General features: G+C 39.3%; 1 protein-coding gene across 3 annotated transcripts in view; it reads right to left on the minus strand.

Moving 5' to 3' along the window:
* Positions 1-11,443: 11,443 nt before the first annotated feature.
* The window catches only part of CHR4 (chromatin remodeling 4), a 349,593-nt gene continuing 333,912 nt past the window's right edge, over positions 11,444-27,124 (minus strand). For all 3 annotated transcript variants that reach the window (XM_089377269.1, XM_089377268.1, XM_089377270.1), the window contains 3 exons: positions 15,927-15,997; positions 14,893-15,778; positions 11,444-14,372 (listed from right to left, as the gene is read on the minus strand). In XM_089377269.1, coding sequence (XP_089233395.1) covers positions 11,784-14,372; positions 14,893-15,778; positions 15,927-15,997 — 3,546 coding nt within the window. In that variant the 3' untranslated portion in view covers positions 11,444-11,783. The remainder of the gene's footprint in view (positions 14,373-14,892; positions 15,779-15,926; positions 15,998-27,124) is intronic.

Below are 27,124 nucleotides of genomic sequence, written 5' to 3' on the forward strand. Positions count from 1 at the left end.
CACCAAAAGTTGCGGCTTTCAAAGGAGGTTGAGATAAACCTACAACGCAGTTCAGATGAGGAGATCTTCTATTCCACGCAGGTCAATCTTTACTTTTGTAGTTGCAGCTTCAGTTTTAGCAGCTTTCGGCTTCACATGTGTGAGGGAGAGACCCTTTTCTGCGCAATAGAGAAGAGACTCTTTTATGCGCAGTAGAGAGAGAGATGTGATGAGATGAGTGAGTCCAAATGAGGAAAAGTCCTCCTGTATTTATACACAACGTTGGTGTTTGAATAGATGCAACTGTTGGGCTTCTGAGCCTACATGAGTTGTAGGTTGGCTTGATAATAATTCCATAATCAAAATAAATTCATATCTCCATGAAAACTTATCAGAATCGGATGATATTTATATCAATCCTACACCTCTCGACGAGAGGAATCTAATAAAAATATTATCAGCCATGAATAAGATGACCTACATGAAGTTTGGCCCTAGTTGCCAATTTTAACACTCTCTCTCAACTAGGGAGAACTTCATCTACAATATGATTGTCAGTCGCTACTATTCATCCATCAAATGCACTGCCCTGTACAGCCTGACCCTTGCCTTGCTCTACTCTATTTTGCCTGTTCTGCTTGGTCTTGTTCTGCCCTATACTGATCTGTATTGATCTGCTTTGTTCTGCTCTGCTCTTGCATTGTTCTATTCTGCTTTGCTTTTGTCTGAATTATGAAGAAGAAGAAATGATCGAGGATGTATCATACTAACTCAAAGTCAGTCCCAGAGTATTTACCACTGGTCCTAGACCAGTCTCAACCAACCCGAAGTCAGCGTCATAGTATGGTACAAATCCACTGGTCCCAGACCAGTATCATCCTCCACTGACTCAAAGTCAATCTCAGAGTGCGTACCACTGGTCCCAGACCAGTCTCAACCGACCCAAAGTCAGCTTCATAGTAGGTACCACTCCTACCACTGGTCCTAGACCAGTATCGCAGTCTCAGAGAGTGTACCATTGGTCCCAGACCAGTCTCAACCGACCCGAAGTCAGCGTCATAGTATGTACCACTCTCACTGGTCCCAGACCAATACTGCACTGAAACAAAGTCAGTCTCAGAGTATGTACCATTGGTTCCAAACCAGTCTCAACCGACCTGAAGTCAACGTCATAGTATGGTACAACTCCTACCACTGGTCCTAGACCAGTATCATTGATCCCAGATCAATGGAGGTCATCCTAGCATAGGGAGTACGGTAGATACAACAATGCGTCCATTGGTACTACTATGGTCCCTAACTTCATTTCCCTGCTCATTGATCAAATGAGAGGTACTTCCCATGAGTCTTAGACTGCATGGGTAGGATGCCTCGACAGGAGAACTAATCAATCCTGTCCTCACAGGAGAACACATCAATCCTACTACAATCGCCATGGAGAGCACATCAATCTAGGCCTCACAGGAGAACACATCAATCTTGCTACAATCGCCATGGAGAACACATCAATCCAGGCCTCACAGGAGAACACATCATTCCTGCTACAATCGCCATGGAGAGCACATCAATCCAAGCCTCATAGGAGAACACATCAATCCTGCTACAATCGCCATGGAGAACACATCAATCCAAGCCTCACAAGAGAACTAATTATCAATCCTGCTACAATCGCCATGGAGAACACATCAATGCAGGCCTCACAGGAGAACTAATCGTCCTGCTACATAGGAGAGCGAATCATCCTGTTCCACAAGAGAGCGAATCATCTTGTCCCACAAGAGAGCGAATCATCTTGTTCCAGTGCGCACCACCAGGGGAGGGTGAGTCACCCTGTGGTCGTATGTTGCTCCAGTAAGAACCGCAAGCCCTCAGAGCTCCTAGAGCTCAATGTATGCAACATGAAGGACCCTTGTACAAGGGTTTCTTGACGACTCCAAGTCGTTTGGGAAAATCACAGCTTAGATCTTTCCTCGAGACTTTGACAAGGTGTATCGACCTATACATCATCTTAATGCAATGGAGCCTCCTTTCTCATCGACTTACCATATCCCAGATGATGTATATCTGCTGGAGCAATCGACGAATATGGGATTCCTCAATAATCAAATCCCACCTCTGGTTGTTACAAAGAATCACAGTGGTATGTGTTCAAACAGCTCACTGAAGAGCTTCCCCAGCTAGGGAACTTCAAACGAGATCATACTCGTAGATATGTATTCGGTCTCGGCGGTGCTTATGGCAACCGACTTCTGCTTCCTGCTCATTCATTATATCGAAGCAGAAACCAGAGAGAAACAACACTAAAAAGTGCTCCAGTGATCCTCCACACTACCTGCCTAATCAACATTCGAATAATCATGCAGTTTCATATTTCCGGCAGTGTATCTCAATCCATGAGAGATTGTGTCCTGAAGACATATCAAAAGATTCTTGACACCAATCTAGTGAGGCTCAACCAAATATGAGCTCACAATGCTAACTGCAAAACATATGTTCGGACAAAGGTTCACCAAGAACATCAACGCGAATGCGTTTTTGAGACTCAGAGGCATTTCCCAAATCTGGTCCGACATCACTACCATATAACTTCTGAAAGTTAAAATCCTTGAGGTAGTCACAGGCTTGCAGTCCACCATACCAAATCTTTCCAAAATCTTCACCACATATTTTCCTTGAGATAGGAAAATTTCCCTTGGCTTTTGTCACACTTCAAGTCCTTGGTCCTTCATTTCAAATTTAGAAGCCAACTCCCTCTTACATTTTTTAATGAGAGGGTGTGCACCTGTTAGAAAGAGGTCATCTACATACAGCATTAGTATGAGAAGCTTGTCATCTTCAACCTTAAAGTAAAGGTTAAGATCGGCTTCACTCCTAGTGAATCCCAGCTTCATCAAGTAGCTATCGATCCTCTCATACCATGCTCGGGGTGCTTGCTTCAGCCCATAAGGAGCCTTCTTCACCCTGCATACATGAGATTTTCAATCATAAATCTCAAATCCTTCAGGTTGCTCCACGTAGACCTCTTCTTTGATCGAACCGTGCAAGAACACGGTCTTGACATCCATCTGATGTAGGTTCCATCCTTGTGAAGCCGCAAGGGCTATGATCGAGCGGATGGTCGTATATTTGGCAATAAGTGCAAATATCACATCATAGTCTATACCTTCCTTCTGAGAGAAACAACGAGCAATGAAACGAGCCTTATACTATTCCATACTTCCATCTGCTGCAGCTTTATCTTGTAAAGCAATTTTGAAGTAACAATTGTCTTGTCCTAGGGTCTAGGAACTACTTCCCAGACATCATTCTCCATAATAGACTCATATTCTTTGGTCATAGCATCCTTCCATACTTTATGCTTGACGACATCTGAGAATGATGAAGGCTCATTTTGTATGATTGTGCTCATGATGGTCAGGTATCCCTGATACCTGTTAGGTTTTAGGTTTCTTACTTTCACGGAAGGTTCCTCGAGGTGCTGCATGTCCTTCAACATCATCAAGTATCCCCTAAGCCATGAAGGCCTCTTCCTAGAAGAGGAAGGCTCAGGTAGATAAATAGGATCCATGGGTTCCTCCACATCAGGCATTGTTACATCATCTACCCATAGAGACAGCTTCCACAATCATACGGTTCTTCCTTTCCGCCACACCATTCTGTTCAGAAGTATGTGGTGTAGTAGTCTCCCTCTTAATGCCAGCCTTAGATATGCCTGAGTGAACCCACTGTAATATATCAGAGGTCTTGCTTTGGCTTGAGGGAAATGGTACCCTTTTAAGCTTTCCTTCGACACATCCTGGACATACACCTTCTTTCTCTACTCGGAATTCAGGCATCCCTGTCACCATTTGTCTTACACCAGGTAGAGCTTTATAATGAAGGTGGGCAAACCTCCGATGCCAAAGTTCGGACTGAAGAGATGTGTCATAATATATGACACCTAGCGGACTTCCATTGACCTGATATAATGAATCAACACGAAACCCAAGAGTAAAGGCATCTTTAACATTATTTTTCCATATACATACCTTGCCATCGCTGAAGGTTACCTTGTAGCCTTTGTCTTCCATTGCCGAGATGGACACCAGGTTCTTTTTGAGGTCAGGTGCATTTAATACATCCTGGAATTTCTAGCCTTCTTGAATGGTTGTCCTCTTCCTTGATTTCCAGCATTCCTTTTACCTTTGCTATTGAATTTTCCATCCCTTCGATTACCATGAGAGGGATTTTGATCATCGTCACGGTGAGAGTCCTTTCTATCAGGGCATTCCCTTGCATAGTGACCTGCTTTATTGCAAATGTAACATCATCCTTTTCTTCCACCCTTAGGTCCAACCTTTCCTTTTGATTTAGTCCCAGAATTATTTATTTTCTTAGCATGAGAAGAAAAGGTAGCAGGAGGACCTTTAGGCATGGGCATTTCTTGCTCTTCTACCCTTGTTTCTTCTTGAATGCAACTAGCCATTAATTCCTCGAAACCAGGAATTACATTATTGTTCAGAGGAGTAATTCTGAACACGTACCATTCGGATGGTAATCCTCCAAGAGTTGTGAGTGCCAATTCCCTGGTGATTCTTAAGAAGTATGCTTGCATACTCTCATCTTTACCCTTCTTGATTTCCCTCAGCTTATTTCTAAGAAACAAAACTTGATTTGCATCATTAACTTTAAATAAATTCACCAGTCTATCGTAGATTTCCTTGGAGGTGTCTAGTTTAGAGATGTAGGCCACCAAGTGCTTGTCGATAGAGTCTTGGATGATCTTCTTCGCTTTAATTTCTCCATTATTCCATTTGTTCCTGGTAGTAGGAGGTGCATTTGATGGAGGCTCAACAATATTGCCTCTCACATGATCCAACACTCCTTGATCCTCAAGGGTTAGATTGATAGACATCTTCCATCCGTGATAGTTAGCTTTCTCACGGAGTTTGTCTTCGGCAGGAAAGAGTGTTGAGGACTCCATCGTTCTTTTAGGATAGCCTTGCCAATCTTCTCTTCGGTGATTGCTCTTGCTCTTGCTCGGGCTTTGTCTTCACCTTAGCTCTGATACCATGTTAAGTTATGGTATGTTCTATGCTTATAATAGTTTACTTCCTTTTTCTTATTATATTCCACAGATTAGCAATCACATGTACATAAAGTAAAGTGCAGATAGCATTAAACGATCGACAAAAAACAAGCCAAGACAAGAGACACAAGATGTGGCGGCTAGCCAGGGACAAACCCCACAATGTGTGGGGAAACCCTTTGATCAAATCTTCTTTTATCTTCAATAATTCAGCAGAGAGAAATAGTACAATAAATCTGATTTATATCAGTAGTAGCAAACCCTAGATCAGAAACATCAGCATTAACAGCTTCATCATCAAACTAGGGCAGACGATATCTCACAAACTGACCGTCGGATCGGCTTGATTCCACCACCAAAAGTTGTGGCTTCCAGAGGAGGTTCAGATGAACCTACAACGTAGTTCAGATGAGGAGATCTTCTAGTCCACGCAGGTCAAACTTTACTTCTGCAGTTGCAGCTTCAATTTCGGAAGCTTCCGGCTTCAAATTGGGGCAGTGGATATCTTGCAAACCGTTGTCGGGTTGACTTGATTCCACCACCAAAAGTTATGGCTTTCAGAGGAGGTTTAGATGAACCTACAACGCAGTTCAAATGAGGAGACCTTCTAGTCCACGCAGGTCAAATTTTACTTCTGCAGTTGCATCTTCAGTTTTCGCAGCGTCCGGTTTCAAACTAGGGCAGTCGATATCTTGCAAATCGTCTGTCGGATTGACTTGATTCCACCACCAAAAGTTGCAGCTTTCAGAGGAGGTTCAGATGAACCTACAGTGCAGTTCAGATGAGAAGATATTCTAGTCCACGCAGGTCAATCTTTACTTCTGCAGTTGCAACTTCAGTTTCAGCAACTTCCGGCTTCACATGTGTGAGGGAAAGACCCTTTTTTGCGCAGTAGATAAGAGACTCTTTTCTGCGCAGTAGAGAGAGAGAGAGATGTGATGAGATGAGTGAGTCCAAATGAGGAAAAGTCCTCCTGTATTTATACACAACATTGGTGTTTGAATAGATGCGACTGTTGGGCTTCTGAGCCTACATGAGTTGTAGATCGGCTTGATAATAATTCCATATTCAAAATAAATTCATATCTCCATGAATACTTATCAGAATCAAATGATCTTTATATCAATCCTACACCTCTCGACGAGAGGAATCTAATAAAAATATTATCAGCCATGAATAAGATGACCCACATGAAGTTTGGCCCTAGTTGCCAATTTTAACAATAACAACATAAATCCATCTTAACTCAAGTTCTTAGAAGCATCCAGAATTTACATAATATTTTCTTAATCCTTCTTAGTGCTTAATAGATATGTGATCAAGATGTATCTATGTGAGGTGCATCCCTAGCCTAATACAATAGATATGTTACCACATTTGCCAAGTGGATAACATTTACAAGTCAATTTTAATATATCATTCTTAAATAATAATAATAATACTATATGTTAGCTAATTATATATAGGAAAGAGAGCGATATGATAAATAGACCTAATATAAAATCTGATATATAGTAAGATATACAGAGAGGTCAAGAGTTACACATAAATAGGAATACTATAAATATGATATTTACATGACAACATTTTTTTTTTCCATTTAAATCATCAAAAAATGTACATTGTAAGATATTTTACCACAGTACTTGATTGATACAAAGTTAAAAACAAATCTACATTGATAATTATATTAATTGTTTGTACTATTTTAGAATCACTGGCATATGTTGATGTCACCACTATGGACATGGGCCATAGGTTACAATCTTTGGACACAATGAGTGACTCCATAAAATATCTTTAAAGAAACAAAACTATAAGAAATGGATTTATGGTTAAGAAAATATTATATATTTCCAATTTCATTCCAACAGATGAAAATTTGTAGGACATAAAACTTAGAATCTTGGTTGTTTGACCTTTGAATTGTGTGATATCTTTTTCATTTTGAAATATATATATTAAAAATGTGTTAATTTGACCTTTGAGTTGAGTGATTTCCTTTTCATTTTGAAATGTATCATTTAAAATGTGTTAAATGTTTAGAAAATTCTCAGATTTTTGGCCCAATTTTCTTTTGTTTTCCCTCCTTTTACAATGCAAAACGAAAGTGAAATTGACTTCCCTTGATATCACTTGTAGCAAACCCTTAGTGGGGATTTTGCTAATTTTACATTCAATTTATATAAAATATATATATAATCATGAAATGTTCTTACCCATAAAAATGGAGAGATCACAAAATGTAAACAAAAGATAAATATAAATAACTAAATACTTGCTTGTTACAAAATTATATTAAATACCAGTACCCTTAAGTTATTGTGATCTCTACCATACAGTAATTTTTAAGGATAAGTTTTATATCCCCAAACTGAAAAAACGATAAACTATTTAAGATTAAAAAAAATTACATCCAATACATATTTATATAATGGATTGTTTTTTCTAATGATTTTTAACTATGATTAGATACATTGACCCAACCTTCTACTCCAAGAGTGTAGACCCATCTTAACTTTGGATCTATTAAAAGCACCAAAAAAAATTAAAAATTTAAGCAGTAGATCTCCCAATACTTAAGATCCCGATTAGAATGCATTTGCGCTTATATATGTGGATGTAAATTTAATTAATTAACTCTCTTTTAAATAACAGATTTAAGTTTTTTAGTCATTTATAAGCACAAATGTTGTAAACTTAAATAATTAACTCTCTTTTAAATAAGAGATATAAGTTTTTGAACTTAAGCTTCTGTGATCTATAATAATTATCATAACATCTTTCGAAAGAAATCACATAACATCTACAAGACAAGATTAGGAATCTGATCTAGGCATTTAGATAAATAGATGTAGAGAGCTGCTAACTAGCTGTTAGGGATAACAGCTAATTTCACTGAGGGTAGGAAATAGAAAAGGTTAACGACTAAAAAGTAAGGGAAAGAAATAAAACGGTTATTATTATTATTATTTTGGATAAATTAATGATGTAAAAAGTTATAATTTAGAAAAATAGTAACCTTTATAACTAAATTAATTAATATATATTAAAAATAATTTTAAGAGTCATAAATTGGGTATTATTAATAAATAATATTCTAAAAGGAATTAATATTTTAATCTTATTGATATAATTATTAATTTAATTAATATTCGATAGTAAACCTTATAAAACCATATAATATAATCATATAAAAAAAAAAGAGTTTAAATTTATTTTAATATATAAAAATGATAAACACCTTATATAACCTCATTAATGAATATAATATTATATTAAATAACCTCATTAATGAATAAAAATTTAAAAAATATTAAAGATTATTCAAAAAATAAAAAATAAAAATAAATTTTAATCTATACAAATTTTTTTTAGGAAGAAAGTGCAGGAATCCAGTTTGTTTCTATTGATACTCCAACCATCATCTCTATTTAAATTAACAAGTCTCTTTTCGATTTCTAAGGCCTCCTTGAATTTACGATGATGAAAATGGTCAATCCTCGCAATAACCTTAGCTTCTTCAATGTAGATGTGATGATTTGTTTTTTCTGCATGCTTTGCCAAAGCAGAGGAGCGAGCTCTTTAGTGCCTAAGGTCGGCAGCATGTTCAGAAATCCTTTGGTTAATGGATCGACCGGTCTCACCAATATAAGGAGTTCCACAAGAACAGGGAATAATGTAAACACCCTTTCCATCCCTGGGATTAATCGGGTCTTTAATAGAACGAAGAGAACTTCGAATAGTGTTAAGGGGTCTAAAGGAAGAATGAATCTTATGCTTCCTTAAGATCCTCATGATTTTATCTGTGGTCCCTTGAATAAAAGGCAAACGAACACCAGAAGACCAATCCTTGGGGTCAATTTTATTCTTAGGGCCTTTTTCAGCATTTTGAAAAGCCTTAAGACCTTGAGACCTACTATAACCATTCTTATTAAAAACTTTTAGGAGGTGGGATTTCTCATCTTCAAGGTGATTTTCATCGGAAACTCGCAACGCTTGAGTGGCTAAGGTGTTGAGAACGCCTAGCTTTTGAGCAGAAAAATGATGGGAACTAGCATGGAGATATTGCTCTATGTGAGTTTTCTTCCGAAAAACCTGATGGGAAAAAGAACCATCATCCTTCTTAGAGATAAGAACATCAAGAAAAGGCAGGCTATTATCAACTTCGAATTCCATGGTGAACTTTATATGGTCAGATTGACTATTAAGATGATGGAAAAACAGCTCCAACTTCTCTTTACCATGAGACCAAACGACACAAGTGTCATCCACAAACCTTTTCCAAAGTTTGGGTTGGTAAAGGGCCGAAGACAAGGCTTTGGATTCAAAATGCTCCATGAAGAGATTGGCCACAACGGGGGATAGGGGAGAACCATAGCCACTCCGCAGGTTTGCTCGAAGAATTCACCCTTGAAACTAAAGAAAGTAAAGGTGAGACAAATCATTTATAAGCACAAATGTTATACATCTCATTCATAGTAGCTAGTTATTTTTTTTATCAATTTAAAAAATATTAGATTTGACCAACTTATGCCACATGTCACTCTGCCCTAGGAATGGACATTACACCTCTCATATTGAACTGTAAAATGCACACATTATTTACTATAATACCTTCACTATATATCATCATCAATCTCTCATATAATCACATTTTATTATATGTGTTTGTACTATTTAGCCCTTTGCCTTATAAATGTCTATGACAACTTATGACTGTGCCAAGGTAAGCCACAACTTCAATATGGTAAGTCAATAACAAAAAGGATACAACTTAATTCACCTAGAGATCATGACCCTTTATCCTTTATGGACCTAAACCCATCTCCATTTTTTGTAATACCATCATTTTATTTCATGTATTGATTTATCCCGGCGAGAGTTTTACTTTTGTTGACTCAAATTCAATTTCCAATTTATCAATATTTATATCTACTCTCTTTCATCTATATGATAATCCCCAAAATAACAAATATCATGGAATTTTACCCCAACCTAACTCAAAAATGAAAGTTAAATATTACTTCCTATATACCAATACCATAGGGACATTGTAATGTGATACCTTGCTCTCTATCTATGAAAACAAATCCATAAAAATGGATGTGTTCTCTTATTCTAATATATGCAAACACTATTAATTATAACTATTAGGATATAAATAAAGATATAAAGCACTCCATCAAGGTGGCAGCCGTCTATATTTCTCCAAAAACTAGGACATTTTATCTTCACGTGATTAGCATTCATATTGTCTCTCACAGTTTGATCATAGTTAGAAATAAATGAATACTTCATATTCTTACTATTTAAAATATGGCATGCAATATTATGTGACAGGATAAGTCTCGTGTTCCTCCGTATGGTTTTCATTTTTTCTTATTCGATGCCTTTCGAAATAATGCAGCTTTAAAAACCAACTTCTATTCACGGGAATTTAAAATGCAACTTTTATCACAGATGTAATATTACATTTAAATCCTCGCACCTGCTTGACACTGTATAAGAATCGTGGACAAGCTGATAGAATTAGATGCACTCATTTCGGTACCCGTCCACATGTAAGTTGATGCTTAAGGTCCACAATAAACTCGGAGCCAATTCTTAGGGCCCATATTGCCTTGGTTTTGAGCTTAGCTGTGGCTAAGCTTCGGGTTCATGCCAACTCTTCGTAAGATTAAGAGTTGATCAGGCTTTATAAGGGTTGCCATTCACAATGAATTCTGGAGACGTTAATTTCTGTGTTAGCTTAGTTAGTGCAATGCATTTGATTCAAATTTCCTCAAATATGTGACAGAATGAAACCAACTAAAGACAGATTAAATAGGGGCTTACGACTTGTATATCAGGAAATTAATGCTTTCTTGGCATCATCTACTCACCATCTACTTCATCCCAGTCACAATATGCTACTCTATCAAGCAAGTATAATTTCCAGAAGTAAGACTACAACAGAATTTAAATGATAATAACATTTGTTTAATGGTGACCATTTTTAAATTAGTTTGCCAAAACTGACTCAGCTTCAATAACTAACTCCGCATGTGTCCAGCGCAGTTATTGTCTTATTCTCAGTCATAACAATAATACATAATTTATCGTTCCTCTGTCATTTTTTCAGCTAGTTCGTTTCAAGTGTCAGAACATCTGTTTCGGTGACTCCAAGATTAATTCAATAGTTATATGCAACAGTTAGATCGTCTTAAATTGCATTGCCTTCAGTGACTTAAAAAACATGCAGACAACCGTCCACTGATCATTTGACAAAATATAAAATGTGGTGGATATTAGTTTGAATTTTCGCAGGATAATAAGAATAAACGGTTGCACATTAACATTTACTAAAGAGGTTGGGGTTCGTGCTTTGAAATATTCAGTCACACCAACTACTCGTACAAAACACGATGATGAAATTGGTATTTCGACAATTATGTCTGCCCTCAATCTTGACAATTTTTAAACCTACGTAGGATACAAATTGGATTTACAATAAAACAAAGAACAGAACCATAATCCAAGATTTGGAGGGGTGCACATATTAAATGAAAGAACAGGTAAGCAGCCGCATGAATCACCACAAAATTATCAAAGACATGCAGGCGGAGCTTCCTTGATTGAAATATACAATCCAAGGGAAATTATAGATAATACATTTGACAGCTTTAAGGAATGAGAGATTAGCACCTGCTTTTCTGTAAGGGTGGGGTTAAAATGAATCAATTTGATTATAGGGTTATAATTCATGTCTGCTGCTGCAATCATCAGAGATAGTCTCTTCTGAAGAAACTTCCTCATGATTGATCAAATCATCAACTTGATTAAGCCTACAAGGATCCGAATGTGTTTTACTTGAAGAATCACCACTATCAGTTCTACCTATTCTTTCATCATCATGTACCTCAATAAGCTTCAGAGTTTTGGACGTTGAGCAATGAGGACCCTCTAACTTTGATACTTTCTTTTGCTGGCTAAAGCTTGAAACATCACCCTCTATGGTCAAATCAAAAGGCCGATGCAACTGGTTTCTGGAAGACATGAACACAGGAGCATAGAGTTCTTTATCTTGTTTTCGAGAGGTTTCTATGTGCGGCGTTTCTGGGATTGCTGAAGAAGACAGCTCAGTGACTGTAGCCTTCTGAAAGTTCAGCATCGGTACACGAGAATTCAAAGATGGGACATTTTCATGATTTGACTGCAACCCTATCTTTGAACCAGCTGTTACTAAAACAGTGCTTGAAGGCATACAACAGGTTGACTGTTGATAAACTTCAGGTAATAGAAATTTAGCTGACTCAGAAGGCTTTGTGAGTGCACTGGATTGTGTTGTTACTGGTGCTGAAGATTGATGTCCCGAAGGAAGATTGTGTTTAGGCTCCATCCATGAAAATCCAGACACTGAGGCCCCACAGGAAAGCTGGTTGTCAGAGCTAGCCATGCCCATGTTTGAGAACATGCTGTTAACCAACCGTTCACCATTGCCAGTTTCTGAAAGCTTATGTTTCTGATGCTTTCTCTTTCTCTTTAATCGTCTATGGGGAGCCTTTGGTGGAATGGGTGGTGGTCCTGGAAATGCACAAGGAGAGAGAATTTGCTTGCCATCTCTATAAAGCAAATTTACTGCATGAGCAACAGCAGTAATTGTTGGAGGCACAGCAGGCTCTGCTGGTTGCGTAGGTAGCTTAAAAGCTTCTCTCAGCCAATGAGGTAAGTTGGTCGCACCAGATGAGCCTCCAGCACTTTCTTCCTCATGCTGTGACATGCGAAGTCTGTCTCTGGACTTTTTTTTGTCCATGCCCCGGTTGTCACATCTTCGATCGAGGTTTGAGAGAAGCCCACTCCGCATTAGTGATCCAGATGGTCTAGAGTCAGAGACATAATTTGCACCTTCTGTAGTAACGGAAACAGTGGTACTGTTTTGGAAGTCACGCAACCTATTGAGTGACTTGTCCAGATAACTCGGTAATTTCAAGTATTTTATTGGGTCAGTCAAATCTTTCTGTGATATATAAGCTGTCTCCCTCTCACAGTTTGCCTGGTTGCTTTCAACACTCCAAAAGTTCCTACTTCCTCCTTGCTTGACACTGGATCTATGTTCATCTCTTCGACTTGATTGAAAATCATAATCTTTCAAGCACTTACCAGTTTGCAATGTTGATGAAGAACCAATAAATATAGGTCTGCCTGCTCCAGGGTACACAGGAAAGGAAGGCTCTACTTGTATCTTGCCAGGTATTACAAACCTGTCCACACTATCCACGAGTTGCTTTCCTTGTTCCTTGGATGAAATCCTCCCCATAGCTCCTACATCTCCAACAGACATGTCACCAAATAAACTCATCTTACCAGCAGAACAATCACCTTTGAAGGGTGGTACAGGAGGAGTCTGTTCATTCATCAGATTAAAGGGTGACCATTTTGCAGAATTCTTTCCCTCAGTGCTATCAATCCAAGGGTACCTGCTGGATGAGAAATCACCTTGTGCCAACTGTTTGTCTATGACTTGATTTTGTATTCTAGAAGAGACCCCATGGTCAATGCTAAATGTAGGGAACTTATTTGCGACTGATGCACTTCTGAATGGCACTTCTATATGACCTGGAATAGTTTCCTGCCTTGTAGATCTCACAGGTGGTAATATTGGTCCACCAAATATTTTCAACTGTTCAGTTGCCCATTTATCAGCCAGATCTTCCGCAGATCGGGTTCTTGAAAACTTCAGTCGAGGATCTCGAAGCATTGCATCCCAACTACCCTTACCATGCCTTCTCACACCAGTCCATAAGGCATCCAATTCATCCTCACTCCAGGGTTCCAAGGACTCCAATCTTTTCTGGGATTGCATGGGATACTCTTCCCGCTGGCTCAATGTGCTTGAGCTCAGCTTGATAATATCTGGCTGCTTATTACCAACATTAGCAGATGTGCAGGTATCTCGGGCATATGAACCATAACCAGACGGTAGTCCATATGTGGATGCCACTGCACCCCTGATAGACAAAGCTGGTTGTTGATTATGAATTGCCTCATTTTGATGTAACCTCATACTAGACGCTGAAGTGAGAACAGGGAGATCTTGTAATGGATCATAAAAGCTGTCAAGGTTCACAGATGAAGACAAATTCGGGAACATATGATGATGAGCAGCCGTCTTAACAGTTGGCATTTGTAATTGAAGCTTTTCATCTGAAGGTGTATATAGCACAGGCACTTTTCCCTGAGGATTAGGCTGATTAATGTCTGGACAAGTGTGTAGATATGGAACCCTTCCATGTAGGAAGCCTGATGATGAGACTACGTGGTTAGCAGCAACATCGGAGGGTGCCTGCAGATCACACTACCATTATTAATGATAAGCAATTAAAATTAACCTGTGCAAATTAGAACACATTACAGTCTCAAATATAGTAAATTTTATCTAAAGCTATTTGTCAAACAGATTCCCAAGATGAAGCTCAACAATTATTAAAACAAAGGACTAAAGAGAAAAAGAAATGACTTCATCTATTTTATTTTTTAACATGGAAAAGCTTAAGGCTCAAACATAACTCCATACTTATTAGGCACCCACATTCTCACTCTGGCTTGGGAGATCACTGGGCACTTATGAACATTCAATTATTGTGGTTCATTTGCTTACAATTTCACTGAAGGCAGTCCCGGTGACCCAAGGGCACTTTCGAAATCACCATACCCAAAATAAAGGACAGGTGAATGGTAAAATCCCATTAGTCCATCTATGTTCCCTGAAGGGAAGCCAGACCATACCCATATGGACATTGCCTTATTGAAACAGTGAAATATGTCAACAAGGCACTGGAAAAAAAGTGAAGAGCAACACTTACCCAGATAAAAGAGCGACGATTTTCTTGTCCAAGACTCTTGGAATGTTGCTGATGGTTATCAGCAGTTTTGGCAGAAGAGTTTAGCGAGCCTATGGAACCTTCACCTATTCCTTGTTTGTAAAGCATTTTTCCCCCATCTCCCTCCATGCCTGATGAAAAGGGACTCAGTGAAATCTCTGGGAATTGGACTGTAGCTTGTGTATTCTTTGTTTGCGATTCAGAAACTTTTGGCCCTTTACCTCTTGAGCCAACCTCTTCATGTGAAGCTTGCTTGCAGTGTGACATTGATGATAAGTTATAGTTTCGCAAGTTTTCTGGAACTGTTTCCAGAAAATGTTTCCAGCTCATACCTGCCTGTGAAGTGTTGACTGCCTCTACTGAATTATAAGAATATGAGGGGACCTTGTCATAGACAAATGGTTTCCCATTGGGCAATGGCCACAGTGGATTACTATTTTCTATTCTGTTGTTAGGCAATATGCTATTTGGACTTTGAAAAGCAGACGAGGTTCTATTGCTATGCTCCATTTGAGAACGGAAACTTGTAGTTTCTTGTTTAGATATACCTTCCTCTTTAACCTTTGAATCCCCATCTTTTATTGCCGTAAGATCTACAATACTGGGGTGTTTAGATGGATGACTAGAATATAATTCAGCACTCTGTGAATTATTCTCTACCAATGACCCAGATGTTTTCTCTTCAATACCCTCTGGTGTCAAAGCTGTTGACAGGACTTTAGTTCCTCCATGTTTATTTTCAGCTTCAGCATGTGGACCAGTTAACCCAGAACCCGATGCTGACCTGAAACCAAACCCATCCCAAAAAAAACCTCCGGACTCCTGTCTCTGGGCAATACGTTCTTTCTGTCGAGCTCGAAGTCTTGCTCTGTTAATGCTCATAGGAAACGAGGGTCAGATTCAATGGAAATAGTATTAATCTCAAGTACTAGAAGTCACATAAGAATGTGCTACTTCTAGCCGTAAACATGCAGAGAACTTAACGAAATAGCTAACTAGAAATGTTAAAGACTTACAATTTATTTTTCAGTGCTCGACCTGCTGGAGTATAGTCTGGTTCACAGTCCTCATCCTCTTCATTTCCACTCTATTCAGTAGACAAAGAACAACTAGATATGTTATCTGGCTTCTGAATCAGATATATGTACCCATCAAATGAACTTATGCAAAATCATGTCAGCAAACACCCATCTTCAAACCAGGAAAAAACATAGAAAATAATTTTCTAGACAAAAGCCAAGAGAAAAAAGCATAAAAACAGACATCTATTATCGGTACTTGAATTCCCCTGCATCTCCAGTTAAAAGAATTCAGTCATTGCAGAATGAAATTTTGGAATTGAGAAACAAACATGCTGACATGCTTACTCAACAGATGACTTTCAAGAATGAAACACGCACCCAGAAGCAATCCTCCCAAAATCAGATTGATGAACATAAATCCTGGGAGAAAATGATCAAGGGGAAGAAGGTTGCCTCCTTGTTGATCTGACAAGTTGAGGTGACACTACAGACTAGGCTAGGCAGGCTAAAGAGCTCAATCTTCAGGTTCATGGACTTCCTGGATCTGCTGACCTCTTGCAGGCTGGCCACAATTTTATTCATGGTAGGCTGGAAGTGAGAGATACCTATTTAGACAGTGCCTAGGTCACCTCTAACTCCACTCCGATTATTTGCTTTCGTTTACAAGAGAGTCAAGACAGCCTTGAAACCTCAAAGGCCAAGTGGATGCTCATCTCCCTCTTGAGAAAAATCTTTCTAAACAAAGGCCTAACACTATTAAAGGTTGAAGAATTCAAGAATACTCGAGTGCTGGTGGCAGCAGGAGGGAACAAGAATAAATGGGATGTGATGCAGAATTTGAGGGGTGAAGTGGACTGTCATGGCGGTTAATTCAAGTCAGTATGTCAGAAACCATTCACTGTGATACAACATCTCACCTCATGATAGGTGGCAAATGCTTGACAATCAAGGTATAAATGAAGCACTCCTTGCTATCCTAGTATGAAGGGCTCTCCAATGAAGCTTTGATAAATAATGATGAAGTGATAAGAATTGCAAAAGAGAGAGGGAAATCCCTATTTAGTATTTATTAAAACAAGGAGAGAAAACTTATCTTAAAAACACCAAGTTACTAATAAAAGTGATTATGCCCTATCACATAAAAACAAAAATTTCACATTACAACCAAGATCAAAACAGTTTTACAAAATTGTTAGCATACACACAAGATACTTCATCGAGTATAATGCAGAATAATGGATTTTGGTTTGGTACAAAACATGCACTACCCGTTAGAAAGCTTGTCACTAAAACTAGAAGACTAAAATAGTAGCGGCCCAAGCTGAAAATATCACTGAAATAATTGAAGAGATGTGTTTCCAGCATCATAGAAGTATAAAATATGTAATACAATGGCCAAGAAAATGTAGATACCAGAAACATGTTTCCCTGTTTGGAAATAGGCATCAAATTGACAATTTGAAACTGTGGACTGCCTTTTGGGCAAGGGATGTTGAAGTTATTATATTATAATGGTCTTAGAATTTAGTAATTTACCACTTTAGTGTAAGTTTTTTTTTATGGAGGTAAGTGACTTAAATTAACTCGTGTAATAAATGAAGTCAAGTCATAAATAGAATTAAGTTATGCTTTAATATAATATGATGGTTGTACGATGGGTGCTTCCTCAGGTGCAACAAGCCCTCCCTAGTCTCTCAACAGGAGACCATCCTCATTTGGGATCTGAGTCAGCTCCTGCAAATCAAATTGTGTCAAGGCCAGCCTAGAAGAACACTGGATCCATTGGTGTCATCATGAATAATCCTCAAAGCTAGGTCAGAATTGACCAATGACCTGGGTCCTAAAGGTACTTTAGAACATGTAACATCTGCTCTTCATATTAGGAGGCTCTAGTCTCTCAATGTTGCAACTGTTAAGGCCACATACTTCTCTAAAAGGTTTGGATACCTATGGAGTGGGCAAGGGCTGAGCTGTCGTGGGCTTCTTGACAAAAACAACATGAACTCAAGTGAAAGCAAGCATCCATTAGAGACTAAGATCAATAATGCATCTAAGTGGACCAAACTTGAAGGTTAAGGACATGTTAGCACTTCAAACAAAGATCACCTTCCAATATCTAACTAGACTAAGTCTTGTAAAGGTGTTCCTTATCTTAATAGAGGTGGCTAATGGTCAGCCCTATTAGGTGCTTCCAACCCTCAAAGGGAAGTGACAATTACAACGTCAACCCCTCAATCAATAGGTGTTAGTGTAGATAATGTGGTAATGAAGAGCAAAAGGCTTCATGGCCAAGTGTCATGGTCAAATGGACCAGCTAATGGGGGTGTCCACATCCTCAGTGTCTGAATATAAAGGAGGGAGCAATCGTGGAGGCATAAGTTATCTACTCGGCCTGATTTTTCCACCCTTCTTGTGTGCCTTTTACTTCTTGATTATTCTTTGTATTAGCGCACATAGCTCAAGGGTTAGAGCTTTCTCTTTATGATGTAGCAATTTTACTACCTATTAAGATGAGTCAGTTCATTGCTCATTAGGGTTGGGACATGCAAGGGTTCCTTTTGATGTGAAGGAGCATCATGTTGTTGGAATTTGGGTAGCTTGAAAGGTATTTCTGAGTGGTGAAAACCCACCAAAAGTAAGTTGGTTGGGCAAGTTACCCAAGTGGTTGGGGTTTTGACCCAAAGTAGTGGGCTTGAGACCCAAGTTAATTAATCGTTTATTCTAATTTGTGTTTGATTTGTTAAATGAGGGTTTCTTGATGGACAGGGAAACCCTCCAAGATACTCACACAAGCGCTATAAATAAGAGACCGTGGGAGGTCATTTCATATGTGTGCAAGATCATTCTTGTAAGCAAGAAGAAACCTAGAAGCGAGCCACAGTCTAAGAAGAAGAATTTGTCCGAGGAAGTCGAGTTGCTTTGGAATGTTTTGTCTCTAAAGAGGCCGAGCTTTGTGAGGTATTTTATGTTAATTTTAGGTATGTTCTATGCTTAGAGCAATTTACTTCAATTTTTCATATTAGCCCAATGTCAATATTCAGATTAGCAATCACATCAACATGATAGTAAAGTGCAGATAGAACGTAACCATAAACAGTAGAAGACAAGCCAAGACAAGAGGACACAAGATGTGGCACCAACCAGGGACAAACCCCAATGTGGGGAAACCCTTGATCAAATCTTCTTTAGTCTTCAGTAGTTTAGCAGAGAGACAGAGATATAAAGTACAATGATTTGAAGTCAATACTTTACTTGCCAAATAAAAGATCAGACATCAGAGACCTTCACTATGAAGATGACACAAAGGAGTTATACTACTGGCACCAAGCACTACAGCTCCGAATACTGATAGAGCAGCCCTCAATCTTCAACTGATTGCAGCATATCAAGCTTCTAGAATAAGGTTCTCCAAGGTGAGACCCTTACACCTACATGTTGCTCCTCTCAACGCAATCCTTCTAATATCCTCATGTTGCTGGCTATGGCCTGTGGCCTAGCTCAGCAAGACTGGGCTTGAATAAGGTCCAAAGTATTGTCTCCTAACAGTCCCAAAATCTACCCAGATTTGTCTTGCTCCCCTTTACTATTCATAGCAGCCTTCTAGCCATTAACAATGGCTGAACAATGGCTATGCCCTCCTCTTATTATAGTGGCATCCAACAGCCCTTAGAACAGCCCTATGGCAGCCTATTAGAGTGACTGTTAACCCTCCAACAAGTGCTCAATCAAACCTCCTAGCCTCGGCCTACCAACCAGTAGTTCTGCCCTCTAATTGGACCCCTGAAACAACCCTTAAATGTCCACGCTGACCAGACTTCTTCTTGCTACGGCTTAGGCTCTTTTGGCTGCGGATATAGGCCTCCTTTGAATGCGGCCAGAACTCCCTTCCACTGCGGCTATATCTCTTCCTTAACTGCTGCTAGGGATCTCCTTCTACTGTGGCTAAGTTTCTCTTTTGACTGTGGTTAGGGCTTCTTCTGACTGCGGCTAGGGCATCCTTCATTGAATGCATTTAGGGCACATTGAGACAACATATTCTCCTTTTCTTAACTGTGGCTAGGTCTCCATTAAGACAACGTTTTAGACTTCATCTTAACTGCAGCTAGGTCTCCATTCCCTTGGACTGCGTATAAGTCTCCTCCATGACTGCGTATGGGAGCCTGCTCTTTGACAGCATCTAGGGCTTCCTTTTAGATTGGCTTCTAGGGTTAGATCTCCTCTAGGACAACGTATTCTCCTTTAGACCTCTCCTTCCACCAAAACCCAAACAAGTGTAGAGAGAGATCACAAGAGATGTGTGTGCAAAATGACTTGAATACCTCCTCTATTATAATGAAATGTTGATGATAAGTGGGGGTAATTTGGTTGCTATCTAACCTTGACGAATTGTCACATAACACAAATAAATTCATATCTCCATGAATACATGTCAAAATCGGATGATCTTTAGATCAATCCTACACCTCTCGATGAGAGGAATCCAAGGAAACTATCAGCTGCCATAAATAAGAGGACCCACATGGAGTTTGGCCCTAGTTGCCAATTTTAACATTTTATTTGTTTGAAGTGCAAGAAAGATCTTGTAAGAGAACAAGCCTAAGGAGTAGCAAATTCTAAAGAAGATAGTCGTAGCTAGGAGAGATCATCTTCAAGGGCACTGAGTATCTGTTTCAGAGGAATTGAGATGGTTTTATGGTCAAGGAAGACTAATCTGTGTGTTTTCTAGGAGGAATGTCCATTTGCAGCCAAGAAAAGAAGCTATTTGAGTTCTATTTTGTGTAATGAGAAGGGCCACAACATATCACATTTTACTCTGTGGTATTAGGGCAGTCGCAGAGTCCAGTTAGGGTTGGTTGCATGTTGCCTCGGCCTTAGGTGCAAGGCCGAAGGTGACCTAGACAAGCTAAGGGCCTCAAGAAGGCAAGAGAGGGTTGGTAGAGGAGTATTTGTGGAGGGCCAAGTACTCTGGACCTGGGAGAAGTTTGTTGTAGGGTTAAGCACGGTTAACTGCGTTGATGACAAGGCTCAGACTGCTAGTAGTAGGCTCAAACATAAGTCTGTTGGAGGAATAAGGACCTAACAACAAGGAGATTTGAAGTTGCGTTATATAGTTGACTAAAGTGACAAGCCACTATGAGTAGCAAAGTGCATAGGGCTTTGATAAGAGTCATTCCCTGTGAGATAAGGAGGTAGCAAGGAGTCTGAGGGCTTAAGAGATAAGCCCAAATTCAAGGAATTGTTTACGAAGCCTGCCAGGTGGGAAACAAGGGGGCAGTGACTAAAGGAGTTAATCAATGTGTGATTTTGGAGGCAAAGGACAACAAGGTACATCAAGGATAAAGAGGACAAAAAAGGCTTGAGGCAAAGGACTACTATAGCAAGTCAAGCTATTGTCTTTGTTGTGATGGGAAAATTGAAGATCTAAAGAATCAGATCTCAAGCCCTAGATCGGTCAATGGACACTGTGTATTTTTGTTGTATACTATGTATACTAGTTTGTATAAGGGTTTCTAAAGGGTCATAATCCCTAGTATGGGAGCGTTAATGTTTTCTTATTGATGGACTAATGAGAAACATGATTTGGGCCAATATTCTTGTGTACTATTATTGATTTAATCACTGTTATATTTATGTTGTGCAAAGTGTTTTTGTGTTGGGCTTCTCTAGTGTGTTGCGTTCCTAGCTAGGGCACATACCAAATCTAAAGGGCATGGAAATTTCAACACACGTGCTCAAGAACAGAGTGATAGCCATATGAGGATGGTAGAGCTCATGCTAGACTTTTTTCCACGTGCTAATCTTATGTCCCGACCATCTTTTGCATTTTGATGTTCTTCTTTTTCTTTTGTTGTGGCCATGATATGCTCTTTTATTCTCTTAGTTGCATCAACCTCCAGGGCAATAGTTTTTTGGCCCTACTCAATGTGAACATATGGGTGCCAAATCCCAATAAACCAATGACAAGTTAGACTCGAAGAATGAAGGTGTATGGGGTCTGATATGTGTCATGGAATGTGTCAAGTATGGTATAAGGGACAATGAACACACTATCTCAAACATGGTCTTCATGGTAGTCACTAGTGTCCCTCCTATAACCCTAAAGGGGCCTTAAGGGAGGTCCCACTAGACTAGGGCTAAAGATTAACCCTCCTGGGAAGGTGAGAGAACAAAATTATAGTCAAGATTGGTCAATCTTCCAGATCACCCTTTTATCCATACTAAATGCCCAAAACAAACAAGTATAAATACTCGATTGCAAAATGATTAAAGTACCTTTTGAATAGTAGCCCACCTTAATTCAAGTGGTAATGTCGAATGGAGCACATGGGTGATGCAAATGGTGAAGGTACATGGCATATCATTGTCAAATAGTGGTTGCTAGGGGATCCCAGTGAGCTGTCAAATGGAGGAGAAAAAGTTTTCTTCTATGGAGTTCCCCATTTTGATGGGTAACACACACCATACAATGACACAAGATTGAGAGAGACATCTCAGCGAGGAGTTTGATACTCTATTGTACTGGGTTCGAGGAAGTGCAAAAGGGCAGCTTGGAGATCCAAATCAGCCAAGGGGATCAACGACCAATTTAGGGCCTGATTTTCTAGATCATATCCGAAGCATTGCAATATGTATACTCAATTGGGCCATTATACCAGGACAAGAACCAAAGTTCTGAATTTTTAATGAAGAGTTGTTGATCGGGCAGAATCTGTTTGTTTCATTGTAATTGAGATTGGATAATGTGACTTTTGCTACCCTTAATTAAGGAACCTAGTTGGGTTTCATTCAATAAATTTGTAATTTACTAGGACAATGAATTGTCTAGTGCTAGGATTGCAAGGAAATTAACATGGTATCAGAGCAATAAACTCTAGAAACCAATATTTGAATCACACAGAAGGCAGGTTCCTACATAAATTGCTAACGCCAGGTTTGGCCATGATTGTATGAAGTGCAAATTTTTTACAAGCCGAAACTGACCATACAACCCATGCAAAAATCTGTATGTGGTACAAACACTAAAAAAAAGAGTCGAAGGAGGGGACCGAAGACAATTTTAAGACAAAGTAAATTAAAAAAGAATAGAAAAAGGTGAAGAGGGATGGCTAACAGTCTGAGTGGGTTGTGAGACCCATGCAATCAAGGTACAAGGAGCAGCTGAAAACACCATCCACTCAAGTAAATCGACTATAGAGGAAACAGGGGTAGTAGTGCAGGTGTCTCATCGGTTAGAGTGCACAGAAGATCAACGAACCTAAAAAATAGATGATCACGGGTTTGATCAAGGCACAAAGCATGAGATGGAGGTGGTGACCACAAACTTCAAAGGAGATTTAGTTGGAGGAGGTCTGTCACACCAGGGTCGAAGCATTGATGGTTGAGGGGGACTGTGCAACTAGAGTGGAAGTGTTGATGACCAAGGAGGACTGTGCAAGCCACAACAAGGGAATAGTCGTGCCACACAAGGGACAAGGTGTGGTTCTGACCGCTGCACATAAGAAAAGGGGAGCCACAAATAACCGCCAAGATGCATAGCTGGCAGAGGATCCACGCCATGGAAGGGGACCAACAACATGTCGCCAAATAACCATTGTAGAGACGGTTGTGAGACATGGACAGAGTCGACATAAAGGATTAGTGTCAGCAAGTGCAGAGGCAACACAAACTGGGTGTTGGGGCCACAATCCAAGGTCGTTGTGCGTGCAAAGCCAACACAAGGCTACATAAAAGGTACAGAAGGTGTGTTGCAATAGGAAAACCAAGGATCTCAAGCAACAAACCACCAAGCCAACCTGGTAGCAAGTCAGGAAGACTCAAGGGCCATGAGAGTGTGATCAGGTTCCAAAGTAATTGGTAGATGTCATCCCTTAGAGGGAGAGAGAGAGAGATACCATATCAATCAGGGCATAAGAAGACCGCAATTTTTTAGTTAATTTTCCGATTTCGAGATAGCAGCAACCAATCTAAGGTTCAAGGACAGGTTGGATGGCACTTACAATTTTAGTCCATGGAAGAAGAGGATAGTATTCGTTCTCATGGAGAACAACCTATAGGAATTTGCAAAAACCCAAGTCACAACTCCTTCAGACATTATAGCTCTGACAAACCACAATTTGAAAGATGTGAAAGCCAGATGTATCATCATGGATGGGGTGAAGGATCATTTGATCCCTCATATATCAAGGAAGAATAGTGCCCAAGAGATGTGGATAGATCTGATGAACCTATATCAGAGTGATAATTAAAATCCAAAATTGGTGTTAACGGAAAAGCTCAGAAACACCAATATGGTTGAATCAGACACACTAGCGTCAACCTCACGAGGATTTACCAAGTCCAAGATAAGATTGGAATTGTTGGGGTAGCCATGTTAGATGAGGAGCTTGTAAGGACAACCATGAGTCGGTTTTCAAAAACCTGGGCTGCCTTTATGGCAGGTGTTCTAACATGAAAGAAGCTACTAAATTGGAACAAACTGTGGGATGACTTCACCCAGAAAGAGATCTGGGAGAAGTCATTGTCTAGAGGACAGCATAAGAGTGGGGATGATGAGAATATTGCTCTTGCCAGCGAGCAACAAAGAGCAAAAGGTTTGAGCAGCAAGGGTAAGGAGTAAACCCCAAAACCCAAGAAGAAAAAGGACTTGATTAAGGTCAAGTGCTTTGCTTGTCATAAGACGAACAATATGCTTCATAGTGTCCAACGAGGAAGAAAGGGGGAAAGGAAAAACAGTCAACAGTAACCACATCAATGTTACTTGGGAGCAGGAGCGAAAGCGGGGAGCGGGAGCGACATTTTCAGAAGCTACCAGTTTGGGAGCGAATCCCGAAGCGATTTTTTAAAAATATATATATTTTTTATATTTTTTAATTTTTGATACATATATGTCAACAAAAACATCTAAAATGATGAATTAGATATAAAAAACATAAAAAAACATAAATTGATCATTGAACCATATCACATCAATCATCTAGAAGTTATAATCTTCATCAACCATGTCCACAAGTTAGTAAAATACATATTACAACTGCAACATGTTGAGTCTCGTGAATCATGATTCATCAAATTCAATCTTAAAGTTTCAACTTCAAGCTTTCAAAATTGAAAATTCAATATATAACATTTATCATCATTGATCACCAAAGTTGTACTTGTAAGCTAAGTTTAACCATTACAGGAAATAATATCTTAGATATTTCTAAGTCCTAACTTCCAACTGTTAACATGAAATGAAATGTTATAAAAAGAAACATGAATAATGAAATGAAATGAAACAACTTTAGTCTTTCACGAAGCATCATATTCATAATTCACAATCATTACCAATGAGTTATAATTGCCAACTTCAAACTTCAAATTTTCATTGTCACAGTCATATATTGTTTACAAAAAATATCATTATGATATGAAAGAGTCAAGAGTCAAGAGTCAAGGACTCAAGACTCAACAGTTATGAAAACTAATAGAAACTAGAAAAGACAAGTAAACTATAAATCTACATGTGGCCCTTGCCACGAGAGTCTCCAGGAGTATAAGTAGGTCGTGGTGGTCTTCTAGGAGTCTCCTGCACAGACCGACGACCAGAACTAGAAGGCACATGCCCTCCACGTGAGGGTGTAGATGGAGGTGGCGACAGCAAAGGAACAAGACTCAAAACTCTAGCACTGCTACTGGATGGTGGAGGTGGAGGTGGCATGGCTACTGTAGCTGCTTCATCTTCATCCCTTATAAGTTCCTCTTTTAGTTCTTCAAGATGCACTATACCATCCTCCAAATTGTCATCCTCTGCGTGATTGCCCCAAATTTTATATGTGGGATCCTCATAAGCCCGATCACAGTAATGACTCAACAACCTCAAGTTGTAGTGCACATAAACCAAGCTTTCTGCTCAGTTTTCATTGAGTCTGTTTCTTTTCACATTATGTATGAAGTTGTAGGTGCTCCAACACCTCTCTGCAAAAGAAGTATTTACAACCTGTGACAGAACTTTTTTTGCCAATTTTGGCAAAAGTCCATGGCCGCCATATGTTTCCCACCATGTGAGAGCATCAAATCTGTCTCTATCTTCCATTGCATGGAAGGTACCAAACAAACTAGTGCCACTGAAGTATTTGCCTATTTCAAGGCGCATCATTGCACATTCCTCCCTGTCAGGTATCAACTTTTCTAATGTTTGCAAATATCCACTAGTTACCTCTGCATCTAAATGGGGTTTGGTCCTAATCCCACCCCCTGGTGCAGGTTGACCCAACCAAGATGTAGAGTAGTATTTTGGCGTAAGGATATACGCCAAGCAATGTAGTGGAAGATTAAGTCTATTTCACCGTTCACACACACAATCGTGAATCAGTTTGTACAAGTCGGGATCTCTGTTATGAACAATATCTTTTATTTGCCCCAACATGGTATTCATCTGCTCATACACCTCGCCAATCACTGGTTTGTCTGTATCTGCAAACCGAATCATGTGATAAATGGGCTTGGTGAAATCCAATACTTGCCTCACACTTGTCCAAAACTGACCATCAAGAGCGGCCTCCTCCACCAGTTCAAAACCTCACCTGTCAGCTGCATTTGTAGCCCTTTCCTTTAATACCTGCCAATGTGGACTTGATACCATGCTATCCAATGACTCCCTTACCTTCAAAAGGCACCTGAAGGTGAGGTAATAGCTACCAAATCTGGTCTTCGCAATCTTCAACAACTCCAATCTCGAGTGATTGCAGAAAAGGCCATGGGTATTGCTATGATTTGTAATAAATTTTATCATTTGTTTGCCTTTCTTGTACAAATCACCAATCCATTTGTATTGTGCATTTTTGTTCTTGACAACATCATGCATCAGAAGGTTCAATGTGTGAACCAAACAACCAGACCAAAATATGTTGGGGTATTTATCCTCAATAATTGCTCCCGTTGCCTTACAATTAGGAGCATTATCAATGATGACTTGGATGACATTGTAGCAGTGTTGTGAAAAGCGCGATTAAATCGCGTTTTTTTGAAAAAAGCGCGCTTTTTTCCCTAAGACGATTTAATCGCGCGTTTTATGGGAAAAAAGCGGCTAAATTTTTTTTTGCCGATTTTTTTCGAAAAAAACGCACTTTTTTCGAAAAAATCGCGCTTTTTTCAGAAAAAAGTGCACTTTTTTCGAAAAAATCGCACTTTTTTCAGAAAAAAGCTCAGGG

Source organism: Pinus tabuliformis, chromosome J (genome assembly GCF_031772625.1).
Source record: "Pinus tabuliformis cultivar Carrire ecotype Pingquan chromosome J, CPIR1, whole genome shotgun sequence".
NCBI lineage: Eukaryota > Viridiplantae > Streptophyta > Pinopsida > Pinales > Pinaceae > Pinus > Pinus tabuliformis.